At 43.9% G+C, this 12830-nt stretch overlaps 1 protein-coding gene and 1 pseudogene across 1 annotated transcript in view; both read left to right on the top strand.

Moving 5' to 3' along the window:
- Positions 1 to 8129: 8129 nt before the first annotated feature.
- Positions 8130 to 8261, top strand: LOC123326904 (annotated as a pseudogene).
- Positions 8262 to 11120: 2859 nt separating this feature from the next.
- USP13 (ubiquitin specific peptidase 13) overlaps positions 11121 to 12830 on the top strand; it is a 113118-nt gene continuing 111408 nt past the window's right edge. Inside the window, exon 1 of the mRNA XM_021692342.2 lies at positions 11121 to 11288. Within this exon, the coding sequence (XP_021548017.1) occupies positions 11121 to 11288 (168 nt within the window). The remainder of the gene's footprint in view (positions 11289 to 12830) is intronic.

The raw sequence follows: 12830 nt of genomic DNA, 5'->3' as shown, positions 1-12830 counted from the left end.
TTTTTAAAAATTTTTCTGAATACAGATGAAGAGGCACAGTGTGGAGTTGCTAATGAATTCTCTCAAGTGGTCCAGGTAGGAAGTTGAGCTGGATAGCCATAGCTAGGAGTAGATCACTGGCCTTTGCTCTCCCAAATCAATGTCCTGTTGATTTTTATTTTGCAAATTCTCTCACAAAACATGCTTTCCACTGGCTTCCCCCTGGTTCAGTCATTTCTTGCCCCATGCCCTCTTCTAATAGCCCCTACAGGCTCTTTCTACAGCAGCTGTCCCCCCTGCAGCCTAAGCCACCAGCCTCATCTTCCTCAAAGGTCAGATTCATGTGTCACTCTCCTACTCACCATTTTCAGTGACTCTCCCTTGCCTGTAAGGAAGAAACCCGAAGTCCTTGCTCTGCTCCACTCTGCCTGCAATGTCCTTTTCTTTTCAATGATAAACTTCCTGGATCCTTGATTCTTGCCAAACCAGTCTGTCCTTTAAATTTATTTCGTGCATTCCTCCAGTATGCTGGTTATTGTCTGTGTCATGCAGTTGACAATTAACCAAGTGTATATCGTTTGTGGAATATTGCATCTTAGGTAGGCAAAGGAAAAATGCATGGACTTACACATTTATCAACTATATTTTGGGCATCTATGATGTATCTGGCATGATGTGCTGGGAGGTAGGAGTTGAAAAAGTAACAGGTAATGTGCAGAAGAAAGTATAGTTCCTTCTTAGAAGAGACGTAGAAAGGTAATTCAAGTTGTATTAATTTCTTATGGCTGCTGGAACAAATTACAAGTGTGGTGGCTTAAAATGATAGAATTTATTTTTTCACAGTTCTGGAAGCCAAGCCCAAAGTCAGTATCACTGAACTGAAGTCAAGGTGTTGCCAGGGCCATGCTCCTATGGAGGCTCCAGGAGAGAGTTTGTCCTTGCCTCTTCCAGCTTCTGGTGGTGGCCAGCATTGATTGGCTTGTAGCCATATCACTCCAATCTTTGCCTGTGTCATCACATTGCCATTTCTTCTTCTGTGTGTGTCAAAGCTCATTCTGCCCCTCTCCTATAAGGACATTTGTGATCACATTTAGGACCCACTCGGATAATCTAGTATAATCTCTCCATCTCAGGATCTTTAATCATACATGGCAAGCACATTTTTTTTTCCCCATGTGAGATAATATTTACAGATTCTAGGAATTAGTATGTGAGTATCTTCAAGGGGCTGTTATTTAGCCTATTGCACAAGTCAGGAGATCGTAAGAGCTTTTCATTAAGTATAATTAGTACTAAATAATAAGTGATAAGAATTTTAAAAAACTGGTATTTTCTAATAGTAGCTGTATCATTTAGGAAGTGTATTCAGCTACTTGTAACGGAGCATCCCCCACTGACTACACCTTTCAAAAAAGGTGACTTAAACAAGATAAAATTTTATTTTTCTTTTATATAAGACCATTCAGAAGTAGGCAGCCCAGGACTAACCAGTACATGGCTCTAAGAAACTATCAAAGACACGGTATCTTTCCATATTTATGTCACACCTGGATTCCATTCTTAGGGTCACTTCAAGTTCCAAGATGGCTGCTGGAGCTCCAGGCATTACATCCAGATAGATGCCAGGCATCAGAAAGCCATAACCTTCTGTTTACATCTTAATGCCTAGAACACATTAGATGCACTGAGATGCAAAGTTGGAACATCTCGTTTCCCCCCTGAGCCCATTAACCGATTTATTTTTCTAAGGGAGAAGGAGAGATGGGCTTTGGAAATCAATTAGCAATCTTTTCACAGTAATAAACATTCTTAAAAACAAACTTTTTTTGAGCAACTTCTCTATGTAGAAGCAAGGTTTAGGCTTGGACATATTACATGATCTCTGGCCTCATGCAACTTGCAATCGAGTTAGGGTAACAGTACATAAACAAAAGATTAAAAAACATACATACTTTAGTAGCTAATGAGTGATACAGGCAGTAAATGTATGTGATAGGCTTTCTGAAAAATGTGGGGCAACTGGGATTTAGATAAATTTAATGAATGAAGGAGAATATTCCAACTGGGGTTCCTCATGAGCAAAAATAAAAAGCGTGAATGTTAATGAAGTGATCAATGAATACTGAGTAGACTGACTTAGAGATATATATGGGGGAAAGCAGTTCCCCAAAGTAGCCTGCAGTCATTCCCACAGAAAGGGAGGAAGGAGTCAGATCTGTGGATAATGATAGAAATAATAAGAACGGTTAGCATATTCCAAGAAGTCTGCCAAGTGCTTTACAAATATTTCATATCCTTGTAGCAAATTTTGCAAGATGAGTATAGTAGTATTTATGTATGTAGGTATTTATTTATTTATTGCTGATCAGCATACCTTCTTTGCAGAATGGCCTCTTTCTCACTACAAAAATCTGGATCCTGAGTAGAGACACATATGGATGGGATGAAATTATTGTCACATCGACAGGTAGCAGCATCTGTAAAGGTCTATAAGTGGCTGTTACTGTGACTTTGGACATTTGTTTTCTGGTAGTTCAGCCTATCCTTCAGTATTGGGAGTCATCCATTAGTCTTCCAAGACATTCCTTCTTAGTGCTTAAGTAGGTCAGAGCTAGTTTCTATTGCTTACAACAGAAGAACTCTAACTTAGTCAGTCTCAGAGAATGTGTTGCAAGCAGCAGATCCTGAAGGATATGAGGGCGTATTGGAATTGCTTTTCAGTTACAAATTGGATAGAAGGCAGATTTCCATTCAAATTTCAAGACAGAAAATAGCAGCCCATAATACTCAGTGGTGAAATAGATCAACCAAGTTAGCACTTGTGTTGTCTGCGACTGTGTGTCCAGAGCCATGTAGCTCTGGGGAAAGGTGGCTGCCCTGGACCCCAGGGAGAGGGCAATGTCAGGGCTCTATTTTAAAAGACATTGGATAAAACTTTTACATCAACATGGATGGGACTGGAGGAGATTATGCTAAGTGAAATAAGTCAAGCAGAGAAAGTCAATTATCATATGGTTTCACTTCTTTGTGGAACATAAGGAATAACATGGAGGACATTAGGAGAAGGAAGGGAAAAATGGGAGGGGGGAATTGGAGGGAGAGATGAACCGTGAGAGACTATGGACTCTGAGAAACAAACAGGGTTTTAGAGGGGAGGCGGAAAGGGGGATTGGTTAGCCCGGTGATGGGTATTAAGGAGGGCACGTACTGCATGGAGCACTGGGTGTTATACAAAAACAATGGATCGTGGATCACCATATCAAAAACCAATGATGTATTGTATGGTGACTAACATAACATAATAAAATTAAAAAAAAAAGACATTGGATAATTTGATGCAAGGGATGGGCATGCTCAAATATTTACAGTCTTTAAGGAACAGGATGAATCTCAAAGAATTTATGTGACCATGATAAAAGATTGCTTCCTGCTTGCAGCTGTAGAATGAGATTCCTGAAAATCAAATCAAAGTTTTGAAAATGCTGTCTCACTTATTTTTTTTTCACTTATTTTATGATCAAGTTATGGCACAGATGAGAAAAGAGTAGGATCCCCATGATTGAAACAGAGAAATCTAGGAGTGTGTAGGAGACTTGGAAAATCCCCAATTCTGAAATCCTTCTGAACTTCCCTCCCCAACACACTTTCTTTTTCTAGGGGAAGCTATACTCCCTTTCAGGCTCATTAGCTTTTTTCCCATTGTCCAACCCTGTAGTGTTTTCTACTGATAACCATTTTCATTGATAACTCAACATGGTCCCTAAGAGTAAACTGCAAAATCAGAGTGGAAGGAGTTGAGCAGCTGTACCCAAAGGAATCGTAAGAATTAGCAAATTCTAGTAAAATGGCAATGTTTGTGGGAATGAATTTTGAGGATATTTGATCAAGGAAGGCAAAACATGAATTTGGAGCAGGCCAGTTTGATCAATGTGGATTTACTCAGCAGACATTCTGTCTAAAATGTATTAGCATGGGCATGATCCTAATGCAAACCTGGGTTGCCCAAATGCTGACTCATGGTAGATGATGACACAGGGTTCGAAGTCCCTTGGCATAGCATAGAGGAAGGGACTGAAGACACAGAAATGCTGAATTTGATCTATCAAATATGTCTCCAATGGGACTCAGAATCTTTCAAAGGCAATTTACTAATCATTCCAGTGGATCTGAGTGCTGCTTACAAGAGTTGGCCCTAAAGTGGGCTTTCTGATTTCTGTGGGGCTGGGAGGAGTCCTAGATGGATCTCAGGTGGTGGTAATTCACTGCCAGGAACAAAGCTGGAGTTGTTATGGTATTAGGCAGCAGTCCTAACATGATTAACAAATCTCAGGCAATGGCTAATTCACAGATAACTCTGGCTATGGTTTCTTGTGGGGCTCCCAGGAGTGCAAGCAGTGGACATTCCACTAAGACATATCCCACCCTCCCGATCTCCAAGTTTAGCAAGCAAAGACCTGAATCAAGCCACCATGCTAAATAGTCACAGTTACGGACAGGAGTTAGTTGTCACCGTAGAGCTTCTTGATTGAAGAGGAGGCGGGGTTCCTCAGGAAAGATGCTACAGTATTAGCAAATATGGACACTATGAACCTACCTTCTGGCCTTCCCTGCAGCCACTCCCCTAGTAACTGTGCCCTGGAGAATGAGAAATATCCAAACTTTTTAGAGACTCTTGGAAACTGGTTCTGATGGAACGGTAGCCTGGTGGAATGTCACTCCTACCTGCCAGAGGGAAGGCTTATCGGAAATAGATGATGTATGAGCTTCTGATCCCACTCACCTCGTGGTAGGCACAGAGGGACCCAAGCTCATCCTGTGGATAGTACTTCAGTTCTTGAAAGTACTACTGGAATACATAGCCTTAGCGAATTGTAGAATCTCCACAATGACTCCCTTATCTGTGGAGTAATCATTACTATAGTAGGAAAGACCAAGAGGATGCCACCGGTGTTCTCTTTCTCTAACGAAAGTGTAAACATGGAACACAGCTGCTCTTCAAGTGGAACTGCAGGAATTTGTGCCCGTATCAAAGACCAGGAAGACAGAGTTGGTGATTGCTATCATATTCCCATTCTTTCCCCCATCATTTCCCATTATTTTTCCCATTAGAATGGAGAATGACAGTGAACTGTGGTAAAGTTAACAAGGTGGTGATTTCAACTTGGCTGATACTCCAGAGACGATCTCCTTATTGAAGCAAATTAGTACATCTCCTGGCATTCGGTTTGCAGCTACCGATCTGGTGAAAGTATTTGCTCCGTTCAGATAAACAGGTTTGCCATCACTTGGAGGATAAGTAGCACAAGTGTAAGGTCACACCAATTCTCCGATTTTGGATCATAACATATAACCTGCAGGGGTCTTGACCAGGGGTTGGCAAACTTCCTGTAGAGGATCAGATATGAATACCCTGGGTCTGTATGGTTTCTTTTTCTTTTTTTTTTTTTAAAGATTTTATTTATTTATTTGAGAGAGAGAATGAGAGACAGAGAGCACGAGAGGGAAGAGGGTCAGACGGAGAAGCAGACCCCCTGCTGAGCAGGGAGCCCGATGCGGGACTTGATCCCGCGACTCCAGGATCATGACCTGAGCCGAAGGCAGTCGTTTAACCAACTGAGCCACCCAGGCGCCCGGTCCGTATGGTTTCTGTTGCACTTTGCTGTTGTAGCACAAAAGCAGTCATAGACGATATGTAAATGGATGAATGTGGTTGGGCTCCAACAGAGCTTTATTTACAAAAGCAAACTGCAGGCTTGATTTGGTCCATGGGCTGCAGTGCACTGACTCCTCATCTTGGCCATCAACATCTGCAGGACATCATGTTAATCCCTACAGTGATGACAATGTGCAGACAGGACCCGGAGAGCAGGAAAAGGCAGATGTCCTGTGACAGAAGATAGGAGATATATTCTGAGAAATATAGGGGGTTGCTGTCCCAGTGAAACTCCAGAGGGGAATTTAATAATATAGAAGAATGAAGGTCAAGTTCTTCATCTTGAGCTCCCTATCTCTAAGAATGAGGCATGGGGCGCCTGGGTGGCTCAGTTGGTTAAGCGTCTGCCTTCGGCTCAGGTCATGATCTCAGGGTCTTGGGATGGAGTCCTGCTCAGCAGTGAATCTGCTTCTCCCTCTCCCTCTGTGCCTCCCCCCACCTTGTGCTCTCTCTCTCTCAAATAAATAAATAATTAAAAAAAAAAAGAATGAGGCATAATGTTTGATGAGTTTCTTTGGATTTTGGAGCCAATATGTATCATATTTAGGTAACCTGCTTTACTAGGAAACCTGAAAAGCGGCCTGTGGCCCCATGGTGATGTGTGTGTCTCTGTGTATATATATTGTGTGTATATATATAATTTTTTTTTTTACAACAGGCTTTTCTACACTTGAATGGAGGACATGTCTTCCTGTGTGCACATGGAAATGGCAAGTTGGCATGAGTAGAGATTGTGTCAGATTGGTCTGAAAGGCAGTATGCCTACCTATCTCTATGAGTAACTTATGAGTCAGGCTTCTGGAAGAACTGTGGTGAGTATTACACATCACAGAACTCAAAAGGTGAACAGGGATCTCAGATTTCCTCTCAAACTGAGTAACAGCTTACCTCATCTTGACGTTAAGAGTTTTTCAAGGAGTTGGCTCATTCCAGTGTGACCCTACCTTCTAGTTATGCAGCCTGCCTATAAACCTAACGCAGAAACTTGCTTAGTTTTATATGGGTGGTGAAGGGGACAAACAAGTTAGAAGGAGGGCAGGTGGAAAAGAAATTGACATAATCAGTGGTAGTGTAAAAAGTTAACATCTCCCCTTACTAAGAAAAATAAATGGATAGTTAATGTAAAACATCTAAATAACACAGAAAAGTACAAAATTTTTTTTTCATTTAGAGATAACCACCATTAACATACGGCCTATTCCAATCGAATCTCTTCTCTGCTATGACTATGTATATATGCGTGTATGTATTTAAACAGAAGAATAGTGTATGTGCTCCTTTATAACTTGTCCTTGAAGTTTGCATTATAGTGAACATTTTTCCATGTCAATGAATATTCTTGTGTCACATGAGTTTTGATGGTTATATAGAATTTTCTCAAATGGAAAACATATTACATTTCTTAAGCAGTGACCTATTGTTTTACACTTAATAACCAGTGCTTCCTGCAGAGACTATCTGCCAGGATAGAACATTTTATGGATATGCCTCCACGACAAGCTATCACCATATATGGCTTTACTAGATAGAGCACTGCACACTATCGGAGGACATCTGAGGTCAAGAGCTATTCCATTAATTGAAATAATTAAGATATCTTTTTTTCTCTGTAGATTTTCCCATTTCCCCTTTTTGGCGTTAGTCATAGTAACATTCATGTCATGTTTTAATGTAACCTATGTTGGTTCTGGGAACATTTGTGAGACAATGAATTTTACCTAAAAGACACAAAGCTGACTGCAAAACATATCTATTACAATGTCACAGATGTGAGTCATTCACTTGGTAGGTACTTATTGAGTGCCTAAAATAAACAGAGCGGTACCTTTCTGGGTGGGCAATATTCCACAATGTGCAAGGATACTAAGAGAAATAACTTTTTCAGAGTGTGTTATCTATATAAAGGGAAAAGATACGGAACCCCGACTAATTAAATAACGTACAAAAGATGTCATACGGCAGAATGCAGTGATGGGTACAGGCAACAGGGGCTGTCTGTATTTAAGATTGGTCCCCGAGGGTTGCAGCGGTCAGAAAAGGCTTGAAAGGACTGAGAAGATTGAAAGGAGCGGAGAGCTTTCAACCAAGGCTCGGAGACAAGTACATTTATTCTTGGGGACGATATAATCGAGCTTACCAGAAGTAGGTGTGGGACCGAAGTCTGAAAGAGTGCCAAAGGGCGAGGTCCTCAAATGCTGGGCCATTGGAGACAGACTCACTGCAAACAACATCCAAGGAGGCTTTGGAACAGTAGTGATGTGGTGGCCTGAATACTTGATGTGGAAAAAGTTCTTAATCTTAGTCCTCTGAAATCTCTTCAGCAAGACTGTGGACTTATGTTGGAAGTGAGAATTGTTGACCCATCCTCACTTTATTCCTGGCTCTTTGATCAAGATCTACACATAGAAACCGGTCAGTTAGTAAGACAGTCTGGCTGAACTTTGCCCAGTGGCAGTGTTGGAGCCAATGAGGTTTTACCTGAGGCGCCATTATTGCTAATTGGAAACTTTTCCCGGTAAAGTAGTCTGGTTATAAATTCATATGTAGAATTTGCAAAATTAAGTTAAAAAGTTCCAGTAACTGAACCAGATTTTTTTTTTCCTGAAATGGCATGATTAAGACGTTGTCTTAATTCACTGATGTTTCTCTTACTTTTTGTCTCAATAAATTTTTATATTATAGGGGTGGCTGGGTAGCTCAGATGGTTAAGTGTCTGCCTTTGGCTCAGGTCATAATCTCTGGGTCCTGGGATTGAGTCCCCCATGGAGCCCCGCATCTGCTCCCGGCTCAGCGGGAAGTCTGCTTCTCTCTCTCCCTCTGCCTCTCTCCCCAGCTCATGCTCTCTCTCTCTCTCAAATGAATAAATAAATTTAAAAAAATCTTAAAAGAATAAATGTTTATATTATAAAACAAACGTAACGTCTTTGAAGACATTTTGAAAATAGAAACAAAACCTTATAACCAAATTCTAAACATAACTATTTAAATTTTACATGTCTTTCCAGTCTTGTCAAAATGTGTGTTGATTTTTTACCCAGTTGCAATAATATTGTATAAGCATTGTAAGTATGTGAGGCTAATATACTACAAACATGTTAACTGGTTATTGAACTTAAGAGTGTTTGTATAATTTTTAATTATTTTTTAAAGCAATAATTGCACATAATAAATATGTAGTCTTCTAGAGATAATCTTAAGGCCAAACAAATACACACACACAGTATATATAAAATGTAGTCTCGTGTGTGTGTGTATATACACATATATATAAAATATTTACCATAGGTACTACCAACTAGATGGAAGGCCGGTGGTGTTCTGGGTGTACCAGAGTGCCTTGCATGCATTCCTTGCTTTTGCACACTGATTTGCACTTTGCTTTTTTCATCTAGTAATATGACTTGGAAATTGGTCCACATCAGCACACACTGAGTGCTTCATTCTTCTCAACAGTGCTGTATTTTAACCACTTCCTACACAGGCATCTTTAGGCTGTTCCCAGTCTTTTGTTACTATAAACAATGCTCTAACAAGTATCCTTACACAGTGTGAAGTTATCTGTAGCATAAATGTCTAGATGAAGAATTGCTGGGGAAACAGCGTATGCATATAAAATTAAGGTCGATATTGTTATTGTTTACTGTTTTTATTCCCACCAACAATGTATAGGAGGGCCTATTTACCACACATAGGCCAACTCAACATATCTTAACCAGTCTGAAGGGTGAAAAAACGGTGTCTCAATTTAAATTGCATTTAATCTAGAAATATTTTAAACTGTAGGTTTGAATGACTTTGAATAAACTTTTTCTCTGTAATTGGACAAGCAAGCATCATCCATGAACCTGAATGTGAGGTGTGCTTGAGCCTTGCTTGAAGGTATGAAAATTAAGGAGAGCAAGGCAGAAGAGGGGCTCATCTGCCTACTTCACATCAAATTCCAGGTACCCTTGCCATCTCCTAGTGGAAACTGGCACATTTGCAGAATCAGGCAGAGTAGCAGAAATAATGGGGGGGGAGATTTTAAAGACAGTTTGATTTGTTTGGGAGAGGCTTACAGAAACCAACATTTTTATTCACTATTTTTTGCTATTCTTGTGTTCTATGAATTGGTAGGAATCCCTGGGTACCCTGCCCTTTACATTGGGTGTAGTTAGGGAAGCTCAGCGGAATGGAACCTGTGTTTTAAGAATTTTTTGGAGGGGCGCCTGGGTGGCTCAGTTGGTTAAGCGACTGCCTTCGGCTCAGGTCATGATCCTGGAGTCCCGGGATCCAGTCCCGCATCGGGCTCCCTGCTCGGCGGGGAGTCTGCTTCTCCCTCTGACCTTCCTCCCTCTCATGCTCTCTGTCTTTCATTCTCTCTCTCTCAAATAAATAAATAAAATCTAAAAAAAAAAAAAGAATTTTTTGGAGAAAATGAGAGTATGCTGTGAGGCAAGCTCTGTTCGCAAATTATTCACCTCCCCCCTTCCCCATTCATTGTTTATTTTGAGGAACTGGACCTGAAGACAGGAATACGTGCGTTTGAGTAAGATGCTCAAATCAGGCTCTTCAACCTTCGACTCGGAGACCTCGAACAAATCAAGCAAAATACGTTCCAAAGAGAAAAATATAAAGCTTCTCCCCGCCCCGAAAAAATCTTGATCCTGCTCACCATACGTAAGAAAGAAATCTGTATTATTGCAAAAATCTATGTCCATCCTTACTGGATCCTATTCTATTCTGTTTTAATAAGCTTTAGATGTTAAAAAAGTGGGGAACAAGGTTTAGTGAGGTTAACACCGAAGTGCACAGCGCAAATTCAGATTTGGGCCCGACGCTGTGCAATCCAGATTTGCACATCGAGTTCCACCCCTACCCAGGCAGGGGAAGTCCCCGCTTTTATCTTCAGTTGTTTTAAAAGCAAGCGGTTTTTAAACCCCCAAATCCTGCTCTTTGTGTTCGCTGCCTCGGAGTTGTCCCTTCGCAACCTATCGATCTAGGGTAGAAAACACCGTGGGGGTACCCCACGGCAGCCCGCCGGCGGTGGCGAGCGGAGCACCCCGCCGGCTCCCGCGGCCGGGGGGCTCGTCCCCCGCCCCCCGCCGCCCGCCGCCAAGCCGGATCCGGGCGCAGGGCCCCTCTCCAGCGCCCCCTCCCCTGTGCGCTGCGGCTGGCGCTCCCCAGCGCCCCGCCTGACGCTGCAGCTGGGCCGGCGATTCGCCATTGGATTAAAAATAGCAGCGTCCCCCACACCCCCGCCCGCCCGCCCCAGGCCCCCGGTGCCCGTTCCCGCCCCGCGGCCCTCTCTGCCCGCCAGCCCCGGCTCGGCTCCGGTCGCCCGCGCAGCCCACCTTCGCCGCCGCCGCCGCCGCCGCCGCCGCGGGCTGACCCAGCGCTCCGGCCCGACCCGGCTCGGCTCGGCTCTGCTCGGGTGCACGCCGCGGCCATGCAGCGCCGGGGCGCCCTGTTCGGCATGCCGGGCGGCAGCGGCAGCAGGAAGATGGCTGCAGGAGACATCGGCGAGCTGCTGGTGCCTCACATGCCCACGATCCGCGTGCCCAGGTCGGGGGACAGGGTGTACAAGAACGAGTGCGCCTTCTCGTACGACTCCCCCGTAAGTGAGGCTCGGCGGCGTTCGCGGCGCCCCGGGGGAGGGTCGCGGTGCCAGCGGCCTGTGGCGGCCGCGAGCCGCGGAACTGGGCGGCACGTGAAGCTGGGGGAGAAGATGCGCAGTGGCAGCCGGGGACCTCCTCCCGCGGCGGCGGAGTGCGCTCAGGGGCACTGCAGTTCGGCAGACACCGAGTGAGCGCCTACTGCGTGCAGGGCGCTCTTGGCCCCGAGGCTGCTGCAGCTGAAGACGGGGTCGCCGCGGGGTTTGCTCCGCCAGCCTTCCTAGGCTGACAGGGCCCCAGTTCCCAGCTGCCTGGCCCCAGCCCCGCCACCGTTTGAAAGATAGATCCAATCGAAGAGTTCCCTGATCTTAACTGCACGTTGCGGATGGTTTGCGTCCTCTCTGGGGGCGAGAGCGGAGGGCGGCTGGGTGGACCGCATCGATCCCCCCCACCCCCCCGCTCCCCCGCCCCGGACACACACAGCCCTTCTCTTTCTGGGACCGTTTGCTTTGCCTAGGGAGTCCCACTCCCGGACGACTCGGATTTCCTCGCCAAGCTTTTCTTCCTCCACTTTCTATTGCTCCCCACACCTTTTCTTCCCGTTAGAATGTCAGAAGAAACCTTCGAGTGCCTCCAGTTGGGCAGCAGAAATAGAGGGTCTTCTGGATTTTATGGTTTCTTTCAATCATTCCCCTTACTCCTCTACGTGAATCGCCTGGGCTGAAATGCATTAGTATAAATTATTAAAAGTTTAGCCGCGGGTCGTGACCTGAGACTGGATTGGGCGGGGGGCGGGGGGGGGGGAGTTACTACAGATCACCGTCTTCCACCCAGGGCGGTTGGTAGTGTTTTTCACCAGGTGGCATGTATATGTGCGACAAGGAAAAGGAGGGTGAATGTCCCTTTCCAGAGTCAGATGGGCTTCAAAGTGACTCAGCTGTCTGGCGTTTATCATGTCTTTTTGAGGACCAGGTTATTTTTATCCACCCACTTTAGATCTCATGTGTCACCCGGCAGATCTCAATGCAACCGGGAGGTGCATGGATTAGAGGGACTGAGGCAGGTTTCAAACAGTAGTCTAACAGAGTTTACTCACATTCTGTAGAGTATTGTTGGAGGGGGGGAAAAAAAAACAACCTCAAATGAGAGGCAAATTTTCCAAAGTATCCTTTATTATCTGTTGGATTCATATTGGCTGATACCAAAGCATTTTTGTTTGTTACACATTGGAGTCCCAGAATTCGTATCCTCTCTACGATATTCAGTTTTTCTTTTATGTTAATTCCGGATCATTTGGGGGATAAAAATTTCACTTTTTTGATTACCTAATTATTTTCTTTCCAAAAGGTCTAAGTGGAACGAGATGGTTGTATTTAAATACTTAGCATATTGTGATCACACTACTTAAAGTGACTGTCAGTAGTGTCATTAAATAGTATTCTCCACAAAGTATTTGAAAATGCCATTTTCAGATTTTGCATCCAGTGATGGGCAGGTTCCCACTAGGAGCTCCTAAGGGTGGAGAGGGATGATGGTCTTAACTA

Source organism: Neomonachus schauinslandi, chromosome 1 (genome assembly GCF_002201575.2).
Source record: "Neomonachus schauinslandi chromosome 1, ASM220157v2, whole genome shotgun sequence".
Lineage (NCBI taxonomy): Eukaryota > Metazoa > Chordata > Mammalia > Carnivora > Phocidae > Neomonachus > Neomonachus schauinslandi.
Note: the sequence above shows the minus strand (reverse complement) of the source record. Positions and strands in the feature narration are given on the sequence as shown.